The sequence below is a fragment of the Hyaena hyaena genome, unplaced genomic scaffold (assembly GCF_003009895.1).
Source record: "Hyaena hyaena isolate Hyena2069 unplaced genomic scaffold, ASM300989v1 scaffold_1633, whole genome shotgun sequence".
NCBI classification, from domain to species: Eukaryota; Metazoa; Chordata; class Mammalia; order Carnivora; family Hyaenidae; genus Hyaena; species Hyaena hyaena.
The window spans coordinates 200,671-224,848 of record NW_024082267.1 but is presented as its reverse complement, the minus strand read 5'-3'; the positions used below and the strand labels follow the sequence as shown (position 1 = coordinate 224,848).

The window sequence follows — 24,178 nt, the reverse complement described above, 5'->3', positions numbered from 1 at the left end:
AGATTTCATTGTTTCTCATTGCCATGTAGTATTGCATGGCATAGATAAACCACATCTTCTTGATCCATTCATCTGTTGATGGACACTTAGGCTCTTTCCATGTTTTAGCTATTGTGGAGAGTGCTGCTATGAACATTGGGGTACATGTGCTCCTATGCATCAGCACCCCTGTATCCCTTGGGTAAATTCCTAGCAGTGCTATTGCTGGGTCATAGGGGAGTTCTATTGTTAGTTTCCTGAGGAACCTCCACACTGTTTTCCAGAGGGGCTGCACCAGTTTGCATTCCCACCAACAGTGTAGGAGAGTGCTCGTTTCTCCACATCCTCGCCAGCATCTAGAGTTCTCTGATTTGCTCATTTTAGCCACTCTGACTGGCGTGAGGTGGTATCTCAGTGTGGTTTTGATTTGTAGTTCCCTGATGAGGAGGGATGCTGAGCATCGTTTCATGTGTCTGTTGGCCATCCGGATGTCCTCTTTGGAGAAGTGTCTGTTCATATCTTCTGCCCATTTCTTCACTGGGTTGTTTGTTTTTTGGGTGTGAAGTTTGGTGAGCTCCTTATACATTCTGGATATTAACCCTTTATCTGATATGTCATTTGCAACTATCTTTTCCTATTCTGTTGGTTGCCTACTAGATGAATTTTCCTATGTGCTATTTGTAGTGACTGTCTGGGTGGATTTATTCCTGTCAAACAAACCTTATATTCATCAAGTAAATTTCAATGACCATGATGTAGTTGTCATTTTATCTACGTTCACTAAGATTGGTTAAAAAATTGTTAAGGAATTTTTGTGTTGGTGTTAAGGCAAGATATTGATCTATATACTCTTTTATCATAATGTCTTTAAGAAGTTTTAGTGTCAAGGTTATTTATATTGGTGTCAAAAAATGGGTTTCCCTTTCCTCTTGTTTCTTAAAACCTGTGCAGAGTTAGTATTTTTACTAAATTTTTTTTAAATCAGAGTTTAGGTCTGTGCTTTCCTTTCTTGGAAGGTTTTTGATAATGGATTCAATTTACTTATTATGAAGCCATTCACATATTTATTATTTAATCATATGTCTGTTTTGCTAAATTAATTTTACAAGGTGCTCATCTATATCGCTTAAGGTGCTGGATATTTTGCTATAAAATTATAAATAATATTCCCCATTATCCTTTAAAATCTATATAGTTAAAAAACTTGCATCAATCCTGATTTTGGTAATTTGTTTTTTCTCTTTGTATTGTCAATTTTAGTAATTTTTCAAAAAAAACAAATTTTTTTGGATTTTTTAATTTGTTCTAATTTTTGTTCACTTTGTTTCTGGCTTTATTATTTACTCCCTCTAACTTTGAATTTGGTTTCATATTTTCCTAATTATATTGATTTTTTCATATTTTCATAATTTTAAGTTAGGGATTTAAAACATTGTTTTAAACTCTTTTCTAATACAATGAATTAAAACTATAAATTCTCCTTTGTGAACAGTAGTTCACAATTGTTGATACTATGTTATTGTTGTTAGTTGCTTCTTTTTCTAAGTATCCATTGTGATTTCTGTTTGATCATAGGTTATTTAGAAGAACAATTTTTAAAAGAATTATGTATTTTCTATATATAAGGATTATGATTTCTAATTCAATTGCTGGGTGATTAAAGAAATTACTCTAGAAATTATACAAAGAATTAATGGATCATTCCTATGTACAATTTTTAAATTGCAAATTTAATAATACTGTTTCATGAACCTGAAATATTTTCTTTTAGAGTATTTAAAACAGAGATATTCATAACCATGGCTGAACATTAAAATTTCTTCAACAATGTATAAATGTACATTGGCTAGATTTAAACCTAGTGATTCAGATTGGCTAAATCCAAACCTAGAGGTTCAGATATGGTGGGGCAAGTGATTTTAACGCATGTCTTCAGTTAAAAAGAAAAGCCACCACCACCAACAAAACCCAATTATGTGGATGGAGCTACAGAGTATTATGCTAAGCAAAATGAGTCAGAGAAAACAAATACCATACGATTTCACTGATATGTGGAATTTAAGAAACAAATGAACAAATGTTAAAGAAATAGAGAGAGAGGTAAACCAAGAAACCGACTCTTAACTACAGAGAACAAATTGATGGTTGCCAGTAGGGAGATGGGTGGTGGTGTAGGTTAAATACGTGATGGGAGTTAAGGAGTGCACTTATGATGAGCACTGAGTGATGTCTGGAAGTGTGGAAGCACTATATTGTATCATGAAATTAATATTACATTGTATGTTAACTGGAATTTAAATAAAAGCTTAAAAACAACACTAGACTAGGTAACTTACTGGTTAATACATCCTAAATTGTATTCAGTTAATATCATGTAAATGTTTATAGAGTAACAAAAATGTGACAAGTTTTGTACTGAGAAACAGAGTCTAAATAAAGATATCAAGATATTTACTTTAATGTACTTTATTCTTCAATTTTTTGAGTATAGTTGACATGCAATGTTATGTGAATTTCAGGTACAACATAGGTATTAGACTTCTCTACACATTATGTTATCCTTATCCCAAGTGTAGCTACCATCTGTCACCATATAACATTATTATAGTATCACTGCCTATATTCTCTATACTGTGCCTTTTGTTCTCTTTTATTCTAGTGACTTAGTCATTCCATAACTGGAAGTCTGTATTTCCCATTCCCTTTCACCCATTTTGCTCTCTCCTGCAAACCATCAGTTTGTTCTATTTTGGAAATGGTTCTGCTTTTTGTTTATTCACTTTATTTGTTTGTTTTGTCTTTTAGATTCTACAATGTACTTTATTCTTAATATCTATATAATTTCAAAATAAGTAAGATCCTATGTATGTGTGCTTGTGTGTGTGTGTGTGTGCACCCGAAACTCACACAGGATCAACAATGGCTTTATTTCTGTAATGCAATGAGATGTGGTAAAATAACATTTTTATATTAGATATTAATGTAACCCTCCCATACAAATAAATAAAAATTAGATAATAAAATACCCATTTATGGGAACAAACATGCTCATATAGTACTAAAACACATGGAAACTTTGAAGTGAAATATACTTTGCAACAGAGTTTTATATCACAGATATTCCTAAAGATCACAATTTTAAAAAAATAAGACTCCATATCGATACTTATAGTGCATACTGACACACTGACAGACACACATTCACAGACATACAACTATGTCATTGAATGATTCAAATTGGCTTAAGTTCTGAGAATATTTTGAGCTGATTTTGCTTAAGTAATGCTTTTAAAATGACATAATTGCTAAAATTAAATTGCAAGAGAATTTGGAGCATGAGATAGAGAAAAATAATTCAACTTTGAAGTCACAATTTTTAAAAAGTTTATATTTCAGATGCAACAATTTGGTAATGTTTAAAACTGTTTTTATCTACTTCGTTTTAGTTATGTTAAAGTTTGTGCAAAAGACACGCATTTACTCATCTCTATTTCTTCTAGGATGAAGTAATCTTACATATTAGTAGAGATCTGAGAATGCACAATATTTCTAGCTGGCAAGTTCTTATGCATAATAATGATCATTAAATAGAGTGATTACACATAAATTAATTAAAAACTTTCTCTCTTATTTTAATAGCCAAAAAATAAACTTTGGAACATATGATAACTACATTCCAGGTAAGATAGAATATTTATTATTGAAACATTAATTTTAGGATTATGATGACTTCTTTTTTTAATAGTTTATTGTCAAGTTGGTTTCCATATAACACCCAGTGCTCATCCTCACAAGTGCTCTCCTCCATGCCCATCATCCCCTTTCCCCTCTCCCCTACCCCCATCAGCCCTCAGTTTGTTCTCAGCATTCAAGAGTCTCTCATGGTTTGCCTCTCTCCCTCTCCCCAACTATTTTTCCCCTTCTTCTCCCCCATGGCCCTCCATTAAGTTCCTCCTAATCCACCTATATGTGCAAACATATGGTATCTGTCCTTCTCTGTCTGATTTATTTCTCTCAGCATAACAGCCTCAAGTTCCATCCATGTTGCTACAAATGGCCAGATTTAGATTATGACTACTTCTAAGAATAAGTGATTACTATCCTCTATTCAGAGTGATAAAGCAAGATCTTTTACAGAATATTATTAAAAATCAACCATTTTACATATAAGGCACCTTACTCATAGACTCAGCAAAAACTTTCCAAGATATTTTGTTTTTAAATCAAAGTTTAAGCAAATATGTTCAACAACATAAAGGTGTTAGGTTAGAAATCATATGTATTAGAAATCATGAATCAGATAATCTTACAGTTGAAAAGTAGTGCAGAAATTATATAAACAACTGACCAGTGTCTACAATGACTTATACTACCTTCCTGCTAGACTACATCCCTCTAATATGCCAAAAACTCAACAATCTGATGTTGAAGGATTTCATATATCAAATGATTTTCCCTCATATATTGAGCTTAAATATGCCTTTAATTCTGTATAATTTCTCACTGATCCTGTTTTCAGGAGACTCGTGGGAAAAGTATAATTTCTCTTACACAAAGCACTACTGCACATGTTTAAATGTAGTGAAAAATCTCTCACTAGTTTCATTTGTACCTTAAATGTCTCTCACCATTCTCTCATAGTTTCCAAGTGACTTTTCCCTTACAGTTACAATTTTGTAGGTGCTCGTAATTTATTAGATTTTTTCATTAATGTGTCACTTATATTTTTCAAAATTTTATTTAATTTCTAGTTGGTTAACATATAGTGTAATACTGGTTTCAGGAGTAGAATTTAGCAATTCATCACTTATTTATAATACCCAGTACAAGTTCAAAAAAACGCCCTCTTTAATACCCATCACTCAATAACAACAATGCTGTTATTAAGTGTATAACATTTACTCTTGTAGCTTGGAAAATGATTACTAACTAAAGGAATCTTAAGCATTAGATTCAATCACATATTTACTAGATATTTTATAACAAGTACTGTGCTAAGTACTTTGGAAGCTACAGAAGTAGTTATCATATTTTCTAATCTTGATAAAATTTATTCTAAACAAAAGAGTCTAAAGCAAGAATCTAGACTTGGAAAGACAGAAAGATTACAAGAAAGCAGAAAAGATGTTTCTTTACATTTATATCACAGACTATATTAGTTTTACACTGACTAGTTACCTGTGAAACTGATCAAAATACAGAAATAAATTTTTACTTTTATATATTAATAGGAGAGAATTCTAAATATAAATAAATGAAACCACTGTTTATTCATGAAATCTATTATCTTACTGCTGTTTTAGATGTGATGATATTCTACTTACTTTAAAACGTTAGTTTAATGTTTTCTTATTTTAGTCAGTGAATTAAGCAAAAAGTCATGGAATCAGCAGCACTTTGCCCTGGCATTTCCCAAACCACCACGGCCAGGGAAAAAAAGGAGATCAATACCATCCCAACTACGAGACAATACAGTTCCTGTGAGTACTGAATAGATCATATAATCTTACTAGTGATAAATGTGTGAAATCATGTATAGTTATATGTGTTATAGATCAGTGCTGACCAATGGGATTTCTGTGATGATGGAAATATTTTATGCTTTTGCATTCCAATTTAGCTACTGAACATTAATTTTAAGAGGCTAGTGCAACTGAGGAATTGAATTTTACATTTCAATTCAATTCATTTCACTTGTGGCTTAAATACCATATTGGACAGCACAGTTAAAGGTAATTCAAATCTACTACTTGAAGAAAGTAGATATATTTTATTTGTATTTCACTGTATAAATATCGCCCCCTTATTTCACATTAACTATTTCCTTAGTAACACCACACTATAGAAAATATCTGTTCAAGAAGCACAAAAATCTGGTGATCCTAATGCTGCAGTTAATATGAACATTCAGAAAATGTTCCCTAACTAGAGACACTCCCTCACTGGAATCATGGGGACATATTATACCTTGATGAACTTTTAATATTTCTTCACTGTAGAATTCAGAATTATGAATATTGGAAGATAAATATTTCTTAATGTGTCTGGAGTCATCATGGGATGAGAAATGCAAAAAAAAAAAAAAGCATTCACAAGATAAATGTATCATCAACTCTTGTTTGTTTTAAGGAGTGTTTTCAATCAGTACTGATTCTAGCTTACTCTGTCATCTCACATTCTTTGCTCTTCCTTTCTTTCATTATTCTATTTATTTTTCTATTATTTGTTAACATTACTTGCAAAGGTTTTTGTTTTTGTTTTTTTGCAATTAAGATTTTGAAAATACTTGGTTAGGAGCTGAAAATAAAACGTACCATTCTGCACAAGTTTACTTGCACTTAATGTTACAGCTTTTATTATTGTGGTTGCCTATCTGAAAGATATCAATTTATATCTTGCCAAGCAGTAGGAGTTTTAGGCATTTACTTTTAACCACATGTAGAATTCCAAATTCCAGAGGCACTGAATGTGATAATACAAACAAGGATATGGCTGAACATGAAACTATTAGATATTAGAGAATAGTTTCTGAGTTAGCCTAGGAATGGAAAGTGGGCAGAATATTCTAAGAATTCTCCAGAACACTTGGGGTAGGGGGAAGGCCTCCCTGATTGTGAAGAGAAATTCTGATATGCCATTAGTCAGTGGAGGTCTCTACCAATTTTAACATACTATTTTGAGGAATTACGAAATTCCTCTAAAGTGAAATAAGGCCCACAATGAGACATGACTATCAATTAGTCCAAGCAAGAATGGAATTAGAAAAGTAAAATAAACTATTATATCTGCAATTTATCTGCTTATCAAAATCTAAAATCTTTCAATAGCTGAAGTTAAAATGCTTTTGATATCAGGAATAAAGGCTATGTAACTCATACACAAATTGTTCATCATTATTCTAACCAATATTTCAGAAATATGAAGAAGAGAAATTAAAAGAAAGTCCTAAACGACCATTATGGATGCACAGTTCTTTAATGAGAATTTCTGAGAGACCATCTGATTATTTAGCTGCCAGGATGAGGCCTCCACATAAACCAACCCATCACTCCAAGGGGGATGCTAAAGCAGCACATGCACACAAACCTGCACCTCCAGCAATAGGTAAGAAAGATAAAGAAGACAAGAAAGCACACAAGAGATACCAATCAGAATCAGAAACAGAATCCACAGTTTCAATGGGGCCACAAATAACTAGGAAGGAATCAAAAATAGATAAGGATATAGGAACAGGAACTAAAGGTGAAAAAGATGTTGCAAAAACAGATGCCAAGAAGGAGAAGAAAGGTACCAAGATGGCTAAGGAGTCAGGTACATCTAGAGAATCTGAAGAGGAAAAGAAAGCTGCAAAAAAAGATACCAAAAAAGAAAGAAAAGACTCAAAGAAGGGTAAGGAGTCAGGTATAGAATCTGAAGGTGAAAAGAAAGGAGACAAGAAAGAAAGAAAGGATTCAAAGAAGATCAAGGAGTCCTCAGCTACAGAATCTGAAGGTGAAAAGAAAGATGTCAAGAAAGGTTCCAAGAAGGATAAGAAAGATTCAAAGGACAAGGGGTCAGGAATAGAATCTGAAGGTGAAAAGAAGGAGGCCAAGAAGGAAAGGAAAGATTCAAAAAAGATCAAGGAGTCCTCAGCTACAGAATCTGAAGGTGAAAAGAAAAATGCCAAGAAAGGTGCCAAGAATGATAAGAAAGATTCAAAGGACAAGGGGTCAGGAACAGAATCTGAAGGTGAAAAAAAGAATTTAAAGCAAGATGCCAAAAAAGATAAAGATTCAAAGAGCAAAGGATCAAGTATAGAATCTGAAGATGAAAAGAAGGCTGCCAAGAAGGATGAGAAAAAGGATTTAAAGAAACCAGGAGAGAAAGGTGATGAAACAAGAAATAAGAAAGAATCCAAGAAAGATGCAAAGACAAAGGGAAGTAAAAAAGATAAGAAAGATGAAAAGAAGTCCAGTAAGACAGATATTGAATCAAAGGATGATACCAAGAAAGACACCAAGAAGAATTCCAAAAAAGATGCAAAGAAAGATACTGACACAGAGTCTCCTGATTCAAAGAAGGATGCAAAGGATGCAAAGAAGGATACAAAGAAGGATGCAAAGAAGGATGCAAAGCAAGGCAAGTAGGCCTTGGAAAATAATTCAAAAGCATGTTCAATAAAACAATTTTAGCAAACCTATGACAGGAGGCCTCAAAGAATCCAATAATTTTTAAAATAGGGCAAATAAGAAGACAAAGAAAGACTCATAAAATCATCATAAAAATATAAGGAACATAAGAAAAAATAAGAAATGGTTCATTGAAGGACTTGGAGGATACTTATGCTAAGTTTGGGGACATGAAGGGTTCAATGAAAGATCCCTAGAAAGGGTTCAAAGAATATTAAAATCAGGATGTAGAAGTTAATGACATTGGATGCATGGATAAAAAAAATGAAGACTTCAAAAAAAATAAAAGGAGGTACATTCAATCTATTGAATCAAAGAGTCTGAAGTTTCATCCACAGATTTAAATAAAGAACTATAGGAGTATCAGAAGAAGTAAAAAAAAATCAGAAAGAATAAATACAAATTACAAGTTATATTCGAAAGAAGGAAGGATATTCGAAAGAGTGAAGGAAGGAAGAAAGGGAGAGAGAGAGTGCTTCCTCATGAACCTATATAGCCATCCCTGAAGTGTAAACAGCCACAGCCAGGTTGATGGACGTTAAATTCCACTTCAAAGCCAATGTAAACACACTGGGTAAGTTAGTTTTGTTTTTTTAAGCCAAATTGGATTAAACAATAATTGACTCAATTTAAAGTTTGAATTGAAATATGCGATTCTTATAAAAAATCTGTGTCATCTGCTGAGTATGCTTTTACTGGAATTTGGTAGAATTTAATAGAAATTACTTTGGATTTTTTCATTATAGAAATTAGTGATGAATTTGGTGAGACTAACACAGGAATCAAGACTTTAAAAGCATCAACGAAAAGGTTAAGTAGAATTATTTATCATGAGAGAGGAGACAGGTTTGTGATATGTGGAAACTTTAACAATTACTTACTAAGAGTTTTTTTTTTCTTTCTTTAAATAGAATATAGTAGCCAACTACTCTCTATTTAAAAGACAGGAAAATAAAAATTTTCCAAATTACCAACGTAAGTAAATTTATTTTTTATTTTATTTATTTAATTTTTTGGTGTGTGGGGGGAAGGAGTAAAGGGAGGGAAGGAGGGAGGGAGAGAAGGGGAGAGAGAGGGAGAGGGAGAGGGAGAGAGACAGAGAGAGAGAGAGAGAATGAATGAATCACAAGCAGGCTCCATGCTCAGCACAGAGCCCAACATGGGGCTCAAACCCACAACCGTGAGATAATGACCTGATCTGAGATCAAGAGTCAGACGTTCAACAAACTGAGCCACCCAGGTGCACAAACAAAATAAGTAATTGTAAACAAGGCATATTTAGGACATGCCTGATAAATTGCTAATACTTACACAAAATCAAATTATCCAGAAGTCAACAGAGTCTAACAGAGTGAAAGCATTTACGTATTCTTTAGATGGGACAACAATTAACTTTGTATTTTTATAACTATGTTAAACTTTCTTGTGATCTGTAAGTCCTATAAATGTGATGAAAAAAAAAAAAAAAAAAAAAGGAATCTAGAGCAGAATGCAAAACTCTTTGAATGCCCAGATAGTGGCAATTAAATTTCTTCAACATTCTCAGATAAACTCAACATTGTTGCAGGACTTGCTAAGTGATTTTCTCTCACTTTTATCCATCCCAATATAAATTCTGAATGCAAAGTAAAGCTTCACCTTGATATTCCTATTCCACATACTTTCAAGAGCTAGCTTTCTATGAATAGAAGTATAATTATGTTGCCTGGTCTTTAAACATTGGCCTTTGTTCCCCCACACTAACTATTCAAGGATTCATGGCTATTGTAATTTATGGTCTTCCAGGCTGCCCTACCGACCTTGCAGATCTGACTCAGCTGTAATGACAAGGAGTCAAATCCTGCCCCACTATTCTCCTCTCCCTCTCCCAGGAAAATCATTCTTCCTCTCCCTGTGCTTATAGTAAAATGCTATAGTCAGATTTTCAAAATTTTTTGAAAATGTTAGCATCTCTCTGAGGATTTAAGGAATTATTTAAAATCCCCTAGGGGAACCTAGGTGTCTCAGTAGGTTAAGCTTCCAACTTCAACTTTGGCTCAGGTTATGATCTCATGGTTCATGAGTTTGAGCCCCACATCGGGCCCTGTGCTGACCGCTCAGAGTTCAGAGCCTGGAGCCTGCTTCTGATTCTGTGTCTCCCTCTCTCTCTCTGCCAATCCTCCCCCACTCGTGCTTTCTCTCCTTCTCTCTCTCTGTATCAAAAATAAACATTAAAATGTTTTTTTAAAATCCCCTATTCCTTAAAAAATAAACCCCTTATTGTTTAACATTGTATTCAAAAGTTAGGTTTTAGGTTAAAATTTAATGTATAGTATAAGAAGAATTGAGCTCTTGTCTTTGCCATCATAATGAAATGCATGAAGGTCCCCCAAGAACCTCTTGGAATTCCAGTTACAATGTCTTTTTATCCTAGCCCCTCTTTTCTGTCTATATGTTTGTCTACATTTGTTTTATCCATTCCCATGGCTTTATATGTCATTCTTATTCTGTTGAATCCTTCATTTTATTTTTTTAAGTTTATTTATTTTTGAGAGAGAGACAGACAGACAGAGTGACCGGGATAGGGGCAGAGAGAGATATGGAGAAAGAGAATCCCAAGCAGGCTCTGCACCGTTAGTACGGAACCTGATGAAGGGCATGGACTCATGAACCATGAGGTCATGACCTGAGATGAAACTAAGAGTCAGATGCTTACACCGACTGAACCACCCAGGTGCCGTGAATCCTGCATTTTAAATCTAGTATTGACCTTTCCATTTAGTTCCAAAATCATGTGTCTAAATGTTAAGTTAAAGCATATACTTTACTGTCTTCTAGACATGTCAAAATTAACATGTCCCAAAGAGAACTCAACACCGCTCCACCCAAACTTGTTTTCCCCAGGTTTTCACCAACTCAGTAAATGAGGAGTTCTGACTCATCAAAAATTGGTGGGTCATTCATAACTGTTATTATTATTTACCATGCTTATCTATTATTAAGTCCTACCTGGCTACCATCAATATTTAAATTGTTCTACTTCCCTCCATTTCTATCACTTCTACTTTAGAAATCCAATCAGCCATTATATTTTCACTTGGAAATCCCAAAGCCCCCTAAATGCAGGTAAAACTGCCTACTTCAACTCTCATAACCACCCAGCATCTCATTCTCAACACAGAAATCATCATGTTCCTCCATTACTCTAAATTTTCCAGTATATTGATGTCATATTTAGCATAAGCTTTTCTTTGGCTCTAGCTTATAAAGCCTTTAATGATCTGGATTCTGACTACTTATCTGCCTTCATGTGGTAGCAAAATTGTATACCATGCTCTTGTCACACTGGATTTAGTTCTATATTTAACTATACAGATCATTACGCTTTCAAGGCTTCACACTGTTTCCTCTGCCTATAATACAATTCTTCTAGAACTTCACATTGCTGACTCCAAATTATTTATGCTTAGCTTAAACTTTACCTTTCCAAACATTTAAAGTATATTTAATTTTTAGATAATTTTTAGGTTTGCAGAAATATTGATGATAAGGGGCAGAGATTTCCCAGATATGCACCTATACATGCATAGCTTCCTCCATTTATCAACATCTGCCACCAATGTAGTATATTTGTTACAATTGATAAGCCTCCATTGACATCATTATCACCCAAAAACACATAATTTCCATTAGTGTTCACTCTCGGTGGTGTACATTCTATGAATTATTTTAAGCACATAATGACATATATCAACCAACAGTATCATACAGAGTAATTTCATTGCCTTAAAAATCTATGTGCTCTACTGTTTCATCCTATCTTTCCCTTTTACGTCTGGCAACCACTGGTCTTATTACAGTCTTCATACTCATATAGCTGAAATCATAGAATAGGTAGCTTTTTCAGGTGGCTTCTCTTATTTATTCAGATGCACTTAACATTCTTCAATGTCTTTTCATGGCTTGAAAGCTCATTTCTTTTTAGCTTTGGGTAATATTACATTGCCTAGATATACCACATATTTTTTATCTATTCACCTACCAAAGGACATTTTGTTTGACTCTAAATTTTGGCAATAATGAAAAAGATGCTATAAACATTTATGTGAATTTTTGTTTTATTTTTTTAAAAAAATTAATGTTTTATTTATTTCTGAGAGGGGAGGGGCAGTGTGAGCAGGGGAGGGTCAGAGAGAGAGGGAGACACAGAATCCGAAGCAGGCTCCAGGCTCTGAGCTAGCCGTCAGCACAGAGCCCGACACGGGGCTTGAACCCACGAACCGTGAGATCATGACCTGAGCGGAAGTTGGTCGCTTAACTGACTGAGCCACCCAAGCCCCCCATTTATGTGCATTTTTGCATGCACATATCTTTTCATCTTATTTGGGAAAATACCATGGGGTACAATTGCTGGGTTGCAGGATAAGGATATGTTTAGTTTTCTCACAATACAGTATTGTATGTATAAAAAATTGCTAGGAGGGGATCTTATGTTAGGTCTTCTTATCATACAGATGATGATAATAATTATTAAAAAAGGTAGGAGGAAACTTTTGGAGGTTATGGATAATACTTATGATATAGATTGTGTTGATAGTTTCATAGGTGTATATGTATCTCCAAAATCATCAAGTCATCAAGTTGTATACATTAAATTTGCACAGTTTTTAATATATATTGGCATGTTATGGTATAATATACACACACACACATACATATATATATACATACATACACACACACATATAATTCTGCAATTTATTTAGCTCAAAAGGATATGGATATGGCCCAATCTCATTTGACAAGACTCTTCTCAATGTAACTTTACTCCATTTCAAAGGGCATTTTTTAAAGTTTATTTATTTATTATTCTGAGAGAGAGAGACAAAGAGCACACAAGAGGGAGAGGGGCAGAAATAGATGGAAAGAGAGAGAATCCCAAGCAGGCTCTGCACTTTCAGTGAGAATCCCACTCACCAACTGTGAGATTATGATCTGAGTGGGAAGTCAGACACTTAACTGACTGAGCCAACCAGGCATCCCACTTTACTCCATTTCTAATGGTTAGCTCAACTTGGAAGTTGTGTCACCCAGTTTAGTACCCTTCTTCCAATTTATAGACTAGCATAAGTAGACTTTTTGTTAAAATTTCCACTACATAAGAGAAATTAAGATTTTATACTCTCTAAAATCCATGGAGAAAGTACACATAGTTTTTTGAGTCTTTATATGTAGCTCTGATTTCTGACCTAAGTTACTTAATTCTTCCATAAGGACTATGAGGATGATCTTTAAATGACTTTATTAATCAACTTATACCTTGACCTATGGCAAAGGATATTGTCTCAAATGTGGGTTATGAGCTGTCAGAAATACATGGAAATGATTACAGAAAAAAATGTGTTGCCACTTAAATGAAATACAGAATTTTGGCCATTAAAATAAAAATATAATAAAGCAATATAAATATCCTCCTATCAATGAGAATTATACATGTCTCTAAGAAGTATCTAGTTTTCTCACTTTTAGTTATTTGGTAACTTTTCTTCACACATAAGGATGAGCAGCAGAGACAATTGATTGTCAGCTGCAGGTTGTATCTCTAACCCTCTTTACCCGGCCTCCTTAGTACTAAAACCAAAAGTGGAAGTGAAACAAGGTAGGAAACCAATTCAAAGGCAAAGATCCATGTACAGGACAACCTCTTACTCAACAACCCTGCCGTATGTTTCACTTCTCAATTTAGCCTTTTAATCACACAGTTTGTATATAGAAGATGTTTTTCCTCTTTTACCAATAAATTTTCCCTTGAGTTGTAAAAGTGAAATACAAATATTAAAGAATTGGTAGCTGTGTGGGCTTGTTTTTCAGTGAATATATGATTAATTCACTGCAAAGGCTTAGACTGATGGCTAAGGATTTTCAAATGTGATTAATACTACAGAAGAAATATCATTAAAAAAAAGAAATACCATAAAACAAAAAAATCTTTCTTTAGAAATGTATATGTCCTGAAAGAAATATGTCAAACTTCTGGTCTCCTTATGTGAAAAAAATAAAGTAGTTTAATAGATCATTAATTAGTCATGTCTGATTTTATAAAATTCTATAAATATTCTACATCATGACTTATCAACTGCAATGGTATGGTTATTTGCAAGGTGCTTTAGGTTTGAATTATTGTTCTCCTCTGTATGTGTATGTCTCTGTGTGTCTACATAACATTGTCAGTAACACAGAAAAAGAAAGAAAAAACTGTTAAAAGTGAGTGCCATGAAAGATAAAATGACTGATGAATACTTTCTTTTTGAATACTTTTTAAGAACTCTGTTTTAAGCAAGGGGAACAAACATCATATTATATCCAATTTTCTAAAACTGTAGGAAAATTTAGATATTATCAATTTTAATTCTAAAAAACCCACTATCAATAACTTTAAACATATAAATAGGAAATAAATACTAACATTAGTAACAATTTGTTTTGCACTTAAAACAATATTTTCTGCCTGTGTTTCACCGAACTAAAAGTACCACTTCTCTGTTTTATAGTAGAGAATAGTTCAAGCCTGGTCCTGGACTTTTAAGATGCTACTCCAATTGAAAAAATTTAACTTATACCTTACAATCCACACTACAGCATGAAGTAGACATCTGGAGATTTAACATGACTTCTCCATGACATTCATTATCTCCTTTCAATTGCTAGTATTCATAAGCTTCAAAGCTTCACACTTTGTCCTTCCATGTCCTTAGTAATATCCACTTTGTAGTAGACATACTAGCTCCTTAAAAAATGTTGCTGTACTGCCCCTTCTGGTAAACAGTGTGGAGGTTCCTCAGGAAACTAACAATAGAACTCCCCTATGACCCAGCAATAGCACTGCTAGGAATTTACCCAAGGGATACAGAAATGCTGAGGCATAGGAGCACATGTACCCCAATGTTCATAGCAGCACTCTCAACAATAGCCAAAACATGGAAAGAGCCTAAGTGTCCATCAACAGATGAATGGATCAAGAAGATGTGATTTATCTATACCATGGAATACTACAAGGCAATGAGAAACAATGAAATCTGGCCATGTGTAGCAACATGGATGGACCTTGAGGGGGTTATGCTGAGCCAAATAAGTCAGGCAGAGAAGGACAAATATCATATGTTTGCACATATAGGAGGATTACTTAACTGAAGAACAAGGGGGAGAAGAAGGGGGGAAATGGTGGGGGAAAGGGAGAGAGGCAAACCATGAGAGACTCTTGAATGCTGAGAAAAACTGAGGACTGATGGATGTGGGGGGGAGGGGGGATGGGCATGGAGGAGAGCACTTGTGGGGATGAGCACTGAGTGTTATGTGGAAACTAATTTGACAATAAACTATTTAAAAAAAAATGTTGCTGTACCGGCCGAGTCCCCCAGGCATCCCAAGTGACATAGCTTTAGAATGTGGGGCTGGCTTACAAAGTAAGAACTCTTAATATTTTTCATATTATCAAAATCTATATATTCTAAAAGTTACTATGTTGCACTGACCAAGGAGATCTTTTATAATGGGGCAAAGCCAGATTTTAACTTGAAATTATAATATAACTACCCAAAGCAAGTATTTGTATGATATTTTTATGTTATAAAGTGCTTTCAATATATGATTTTTCCTTTCAAAAAAATGTTGCTGTAAAACTAATTAAATTAAAAACAATTTCTCCCATTCTACAAATTGCCTTTCACTCTGTTGATTGTTTTCTTTGCTGTGAAGACATCTTTTGAAGTAGTGCCACCTGTCTATATTTTGCTTTTATTGCCTGTGCCTTTGTTGTCATTGTCTACACAAAAGTAATAAAGATTTTCCCCTAAATTTTCTTCTAGGTTTAAGTTTTAGGTTTTGCATTTTTAGACTTTAATTCATTTTACGTTGATATTTGCATACAGTGTAAGATAAGGTAATTGCCCATTTTCATTCTTTTGCACGTAAATATTGTTTTCCTAACACCATTTGCTGAAGAGACCATCTTTTCTGCATTGTGTACTTTTGGCACCCTGTCAAAGCTCAGGTGACCATTATGTGTGGATTTATTTCTGGGCTCTTTATTCTGTTCCATTTGTCTATATGTCTGTTTTTATGTAAGTACCATACTATATATATTACTGTAGCTTTGTAATATATTTTGAAATCAGAATGTGGATTCCGTCAGCTATGTTCTTCTTATCAAGATGGTTTTGGCTACTTGGGGTCTTTTATGGTTACATACAGAATTGTTATAGTTTTGTTATAATAAACAATGCTATTGAGATTTTGATAGGGATTGCACTGAATTTGGAAACTGCACTGTGTAGCATAGATATTTTAACAATATTAAGTCTTCAAATATATGAACACAGAATGATTTCCATTTGTTTCTAATTTCTTTCATCAACGTTTTATAGTTTCAGTATATATAATCTTTTACCTCCTTGATTAAGGTTATTTTTAAGTATTTTATTTTTTTATGCTATTGTAAATAGAATCATTTTCTTAATTTCCTTTTTTCACATAGTTTATTACAGATGCACAACTATTTTTTTATTGAAGTATAATGGACAATGTTATACACTGTACAATATGTTTCAGTTGTACAACATATTGATTCAACAATTCTATACACTATTCAGTACTCACTATGATAAGTGTAGTTACTGTCACCAAACATTATAATATTGTTGATCAAAACCCATATGGTGTACTTTTCATCTTCATGAGTACTTATTTTATAACTGTAAATTAAACCATTCTCTTTTTGTATTTCACTCATCCTCCTATCAACCTACCCTTGGGCAACCATAGTTCATTCTCTGTATTTAACAATGTCTGTGTGATAGAAATATTTCATATAATCTCATTTATATGTGGAATCTAAAAAGCAAATGAACTAAGAAGCAAAGAAACAAAACAAAGTAACACAACTCTTTTTTGCATGTTGATTTCATATCTCACAAATTACTGAATTTGTCCATTAGGTTCTTTTTTTCTTTTTAAGTTTACAATAAGAGTATAATGTCTTTATTATTTGTAAATTGTGTAGTATATTATCTTATATATAAAATGTATACTAACCTTATGTATAAAACACATACATTTTTCCCTAGAGAGACAGTGGTTAAACAGTTATCAACAAACCACTGCCTGAGCCTCGCTCTCATATAGGAAAGGGGGGATTTGTTTTGTTTTTACTCTTAGGATAATTATCTCTTTTTATTGAGAAATATCAAATTTCATATCTCTGCCTACTGGCCCTTTGTTGTTTTCTACAGTTTCAAAAGAGCTTGGTTTAAGGGCTACTACAAGGAAAAGAAGGCAGTAATTACATATTTTCTTTACAATCAAAAGTGGCTTTTAAGGATCAATGTAGTTGATCCTTGAAACACAGTTTGAACTATGTGGTCCACTTATATGCAGGTTTTTTACAGCACAGTTCTGTAAATATATTTTCTCTGCCTTATGTTTTTCATAATATTTTTTCTCTAGTTTACTTTTATATAACAACACAGTATGTAACACAAATAACATATAAAAATATGTGATAATTAACTACTTATGTTACTGGGAAGGTTTCAAGTCAACATTAGCCTACTACTAGTTAAGTGTGGGGGGACTCGAAAGTTACACACAGATTTTCGACTATGCAGGGGATGGGTCAGAACTCCTAACCCCTGTATTGTTCAAGGGTTAACTATATATATGTATATATATACATATATATACATATATATGTATATTTATATATGTATATGTATATATGTGTGTATATATACATATATATATATACACTGCATTATCTTTGCTAATAATCAAGCTGATGCAAAATGTGTTAGTTGTGTCTTTGAAATTATTTTTGAGTTGAAAAATTTATGTTTGTGATATTTGAAAGAAAACAACTTTTTTATTTTTTTACTTTTTATTTTTTATTTTTTTTCTTTTTTTATTTCTAGGAGAGAGAGAGAGAGCGTGAGCAGGGGAGGGTCAGAGAGAGAGGGAGTCACAGACTGAAACAGGCTCCAGGCTCTGAGCTGGCAGTCAGCACAGAGCCCGACACGGGGCTCGAACCCACGAACCGCGAGATCATGACCTAAGCGAAAGTCGGACGCTTAACCGACTAAGCCACCCAGGCGCCCCTATTTTTTTACTTTTTAAAAAACCGCCTGCACTCTGAGACCTGAGTACCTACATTTTATACCGTCAAACTACCAACTCTATTATTTGCTTGGATAACCTCCCTGTACTTAAGTTTCCGCATATGTGAAATTGACACGATAATAGAATCTATGGCACAGGGTTGCTGTAATAATTAGTCAAGGTGCGTAAAGCATAAACAGTGCCTGCCTGGCACACAACAGAAGACTTGCTATTATCATTAACACTAATATTACTACTACCACAATTGCTGCTGCCCCACAAAGAAGTCAACTCACTGACATCTGTTTTGGGTTCTAATACTACAGATTGTATGATCTTTGGTAAGTCACTGTTTCTGCACCAACATGGATCTAAGATCAGGACTCTTTCTACAGTTTATTTTAATATCTGTAAGTCAGTGTGAGTTGACAACTTTGTTCCTTAGTTCCACTAGTTTTTTTTTGTGGAATCTTGAGTTTTCTACTTGCGTGTTCATGTCATTTACAAACAAAGATAATTTTGTTTCTGCCTTTCTGATTTTAATGCCTTTTATTTTTCTTGCCTGATTTCTCTAAGACTTCTTTAAAATGTTGAATAGAAGTTGCTAGAGTGGGCATCCTGGCCTTGTTATCAGTCTTAGAGAAAAAGCTTTGGGTGTCAACGTTGAGTAAAATATTAGTCATTGGCTTTTCATATACGGCCTTTACTATGTTGGGGTAAATTCCTTCTATAATTAGTTTTCTAAGATTTTTTTAATCATGAAAACATGTTGAATGTTGTCACATGATTTTTCTACAGCTATTTAGATGATCATGTGATTTTCGCCATTCATTCTATTAGTGTTGTGTACCACATTACTTGTTTGTGTATTTTGAACTATCCTTGCATTCCCAGAGATAAACCCAATGGATCATGTTATATGATCCTTCCAGTAATGTGTTGTTGAATTCAGGTTACTAGCATATTGTTGAGGGATTTTTCATCTATACTAAAAAGGAATATTGGCCTGCATTTTTTTCTTATAATATTTTTATCCAGTTTTGGTATCAAAGTAATGCTGGCCTCATAATATGAGTTTGCAAGTATTCTCTTCTTGAATATTTTTTTTGGAAGAGTTTGAGAAGAATTGTTACACAAATATTTGTTATAATTCACCAGACAAACCATCTGCTCCTGGACTTTTCTTTCCTTGAAGGTTTGTCATTATTGATTCACTCTCTTTACTCATTACTGATCTGTTCAGATTTTCTATTTTTTCATGACTCAGTCTTGGTAGGCTGTATGTTTCCAGGCATTTATCCACTCTTTCAGGTTATCTAATATGTTAGTGTATAAGCGTTCATAGTAGTCCCTTATGATCCTTTTTATTTTTGAAGCATCCCTTGTAACTGTCTCTTCTATTATTTTATGTTTTACCTTGTTTTCTTTCTTAGTCGAGCAAAATGTTTTTCAAGTCTGTTTATCTTTTCAAAAGTCAAGTCAGTTTTAATTTTTTTCTTTTATTTTTGTACTATATTTCATTTATTTCTGCTCTAACTTTATTATTTCTTTCTTCTGCTAGCTCTTGGCTTAGGTTGTTCTTTTTCTAGTTTCTTGAGTTGTAAAGTCAGGTTGTTTATTTAAAATCTTTGTTCTTTTTTAATGTACATGTTTACTGCTACAAGCTTTCTTTTTTGTATTGCTTTTGCTCCATCCCATATGTTTTGGAATTTTGTATTTTTTTAATGCTTATTTATTTTTGAGAGACATCACAAGTGGGGTAGGGACAGAGAGAGGGGGACAGAGGATCTGAAGCAGGTTCTGCATGGATAGCAATGAGCCTAATGTGGGACTTGAATTCACAAACCCATGAGATCAATCATGACCTGAGCTGAAGTCAGACACTCAACTGACTGAGCCATTCAGGAGCTCTTGGTACCCTGTGTTTTCGTTTATATTGAGATATTTTCATATTTCCCTTTTGATTTCTTCTTTGACTCATTGATTATTCAAGAGTATGTTGTTAAACTTCCACACATTTGTGAATAAACCCATACATATACAGTTAATTGATCTTTAACAAAGTTACCAAGAATAAACATAGGGAAATGACAGATTACCAAAAATGATGTTTTAAGAAACTGAGTATACATATTCAAAAGAATGTTATATCTTATATCATATATAAAATATATACGATACATATATTCAAAAATGAGCACAAAATGTATATAAGATCTGAAAGTGTGAAACTCCTATAAGAAAACATAGGGAAAACTCATGACATTGGTCTTGATAATAATTTCTTAGATTTATCGTCAAAATATAGTCAACAAAAGCAAAGAAAGACTATTTCAAAAACTCCTACAACTTAGCGACAGAAAATAAAATAACTTAAGAAATGGTACAAGCGGGGTGCCTGGGTGGCTCAGTCGGTTGAGCGTCCAACTTCCGCTCAGGTCACGATCTTGCGGTTTGTGGGTTCGAGCCACGCGTCAGGCTCTGTGCTGACAGCTAGCTCAGAGCCTGAGGCCTGTTTCAGATTCAGTATCTCTCACTCTCTCTGACCCTCCCCTGCTCAGGCTGTCTCTTTCTCTCTCAGAAATAAATAAAAACATTAAAAAAAATAAAAAAGAAACGGTGCAAGGACTTGAAGAGGCATTTCTCTAAGAAAATACACAATGGCCAACAGACACTGGAAAATATCTTTGGCATCCTTAATCTCCTCCCAGAAAACCAAAGATAACAAGTGTGCGTGAGAACATGGGGAAATTAGAACCTATGTCTACTGTTGATATAAATGTAAGATAATGATGCCACTATGGAAATCAGTAAGGAGAGTCTTCAAGATTTAAAAGTAGAACTACCAAGTGACCTAGCAATCCCACTTTTGGGTATATATCCAAAATAATTGATACCAGGATCTCAAAGAGATAACTGCACTCTCTTCTTCTCTGTAGAATTATTTAAAAAGCCAAAATATGAAAACAATCTAAATGTCCATCAATGATTGAGTAGATGAAGAAAACTGTCATATGCATATAATATTTGACCTAAAAACAGAAGGAAATGCTTTTATATGCAATTACATGATTGAACCTTGAGGTTAAGTGAAATAAATAAGTTACAGGACAAATATTGCATGATTCCATGTATGTTGGACATCTCAAATAGTGAAGCTCTCAGAAACAGTGTAGAATAGTGGCTTCCAGGGGATGGAGGGAGGGAGATATGGGGAGTTGTTCTTAAACAAGTATTAAGTTTCAGTTATACAAGATGTATACGTTATAGAGATCTACTCTACATCATATATTAACAATACTGTACTATGCACCTAAAAAATTAAGACAGTAGATTTCATGTTAAGTGTTTTTACCAAAATGAAAAAAAATTGAGTATCTAGGATTAGATAGCTAACCTTGAAAGTGCCACCTACTCTACTACAGAATCTCTCATTGTACCTTTTTTGTGGAAAATTCTTTTCTTGGTTTTTCAATCTTATAATACCCCTTTAAGATATATCACATTTTCTAAACTATTTAGATATTTTAACAGGTGAAATCTGAAAGGTTTACTCTAATACCCCCTTATTGAAGAGAATGAGGTCAAATGAGATTCAGTAATATACCAGTTTTTAAAGTGACATAATTTGGATAAGAATGCTGGTCTTCAAACTCCCATTCCACTGTTTCTGCTTATGCCTACTAAGGAAAGAGTATGATAACTAAATGTCTTTATTCTTCCTTCTCACAAAATCATCTCTAATCTAAGTTTTCTTTGGTAGCTTTATTTAAAGGGAAAAATGGAAATACTATTTTTAGGCTGTACTGAAGAATAGAAAAGTAATGTTCTAATAAAAACATAGATATATACTTATTGTAAATTCTCAGGTAAGTATATATTTCACAGGTAAAATATATCAATCATTTCCTAGTAACAATGGCTTTTATTTCATCATTAATATGGATTAATGTCCAAGAAAACTGACCTTATTATTTTTTTGCTTCATATAGAACTAATTTTAGTCCTAAATAAGTTCTCATAAATATACTTGGACATAGGGTGAATTTTTTTTCAATAGAATATAAACAAAATATATAAATTCAAATAATAATTTAAACAATTTTAATTATAATAAATTAATCTTCAAATTTCAAAGAAATGGATTTTCTTGCAACAAATTTGGGTGAATGATACATTGCCTTGTTACTTGCAATAAAAATTTCAAATTTTAAGATAAAATGTTTTATGCTATTAGGTTTGATAATGATTATTTGCTACCAAAGAAGAAAAATTAAGCTCTATTATCACTTTTCTGAAGACTGAAATTATGACAAAATAAAAAGTTTAAAATTAGAAACTACTAAAAAGTAAAACATTCTAACTTAGGCATCATCACTATTAAAATGTTATATTCTTTCTATTTGAAAAAAATCTTAAGCTTAAGCATTATCTCATATACATGTATATATATCCATATATATTCATATATACCCATATACATTTATATACAAATATATATGTATATACAAATATATACATGTATATACAAACATATATTTATAACAGATATATCTATGTGTTCATGTATATGTCTGTGTGTAATCAAATTAATTCTTCAGTATTTTTGTCAATTTTTGCTAATATCCATAAAATATTCACCATTCATGGATATCCTGTGACAAGGCCCTTAAATTTAAAAAAAAAAATGGTTAAATGTGTGTGTGTGTGTGTGTGTGTGTGTGTAATATCACCATATAGAATTACTGGATTAAAACTGGCTTGAATTCCTAAGTTCTATATTCAATGATAAATTTTCTTTACACTAAATTAATACGATTTTGTATTGCATAGACCCTGCTATGAAAGAAAACATTTGCAGTAGAGACACACTGTTTAAGAAGAGTGGAATAATGGCACCCAAGGTACATCAAGTTCTAAATTTAGAAAACTAGGTATAGTTTTTTGGAGTTATAAATTTTCATTTCATTAAACTCATCCCCAGAGGCAATCATTAATTCTGTCTTTGTAACGTTATATCATTTAGAGAATGTTATAAGAAAAGAAGATGCTAAACAGCATAGAGATAACTCTAAACATAAGCATGGAAAACCTAAGGAAAGATACACAGAAAAAGAACATTTATAAAAGTCTTTCTGGAAGTACAAGAGAATCTTGGTAATAAAGACTTTTCAAGGTTTTATTATTTAAGGTAAATGATATACTGAATTTTAATTTTGCTGAATTTAAATAATGTTTAATGGCAGGATGGTATACAAGAAACTATCATTTAGGTCATATGTGATTCTTGTCTGCTGGTCATTCGAATTTCACTCAAATATTCTCCGTCCTATATTTGTGTACAATGCATTAGTTTTTGCAATGAGTTTAAATTTCTTTAAATTATCATCAATTTAGTTTTCTAGATTTAAAAACATTTCTTATTATTGGCACTATAACATAATTTAAAATAGTAAACTTCTTGCATGGAAAAATTTAATAGGTTTTTAATTGTTTGCAATTAATTCATATAACTATGTAGAACAGGAAATGGCCACATCATTTTCCCCATAAATATCTTGCTGTATATTCTAGAGAAACTAGAAGTTGCAAAGATATTAATAAACCTAGAATTCGTTACCAGGCAATTGTAAGAATTTTGCTCCACTAATGAAAGAGGACCGACTCATACTTTCTGCCATTCTTGAATTGTATATATATTTCCTAAAAAAAAAAAAAATGCATGAGTTTCCTCTATCCATCTAAGTACTAATTAAACTTTATTTGTGCTTTTTGGTTAGACAAATGTCACATAGAGAAAAAAAGAAATTATTTAGACTCTATTATTCTCTATTTTCATATTTCTATTTCTCACATTATTATACTATACAATAAGTATTAAACTATCAAAAGAATACATTTGA

At 32.9% G+C, this 24,178-nt stretch overlaps 1 protein-coding gene and 2 long non-coding RNA genes across 3 annotated transcripts in view; 2 read left to right on the top strand and 1 right to left on the bottom strand.

Annotated features, from left to right (window-relative positions):
• Positions 1–8,430, top strand: part of CYLC2 (cylicin 2) — a 15,070-nt gene extending 6,640 nt beyond the window's left edge. Inside the window, exons 2-5 of the mRNA XM_039224424.1 lie at positions 3,619–3,659; positions 5,338–5,459; positions 6,894–7,551; positions 7,708–8,430. Coding sequence (XP_039080355.1) covers positions 3,619–3,659; positions 5,338–5,459; positions 6,894–7,551; positions 7,708–8,105 — 1,219 coding nt within the window. The 3' untranslated portion in view covers positions 8,106–8,430. The remainder of the gene's footprint in view (positions 1–3,618; positions 3,660–5,337; positions 5,460–6,893; positions 7,552–7,707) is intronic.
• Positions 8,431–8,513: 83 nt separating this feature from the next.
• Positions 8,514–23,172, bottom strand: LOC120226236. The gene is made up of 3 exons (XR_005526974.1): positions 23,111–23,172; positions 13,446–13,451; positions 8,514–8,717 (listed from the first exon to the last, which is right to left on the bottom strand). It is a non-coding gene; the product is annotated as an uncharacterized LOC120226236 (long non-coding RNA).
• Positions 8,710–23,426, top strand: LOC120226235. The gene is made up of 3 exons (XR_005526973.1): positions 8,710–8,721; positions 23,109–23,179; positions 23,302–23,426. It is a non-coding gene; the product is annotated as an uncharacterized LOC120226235 (long non-coding RNA).
• Positions 23,427–24,178: the final 752 nt, after the last annotated feature.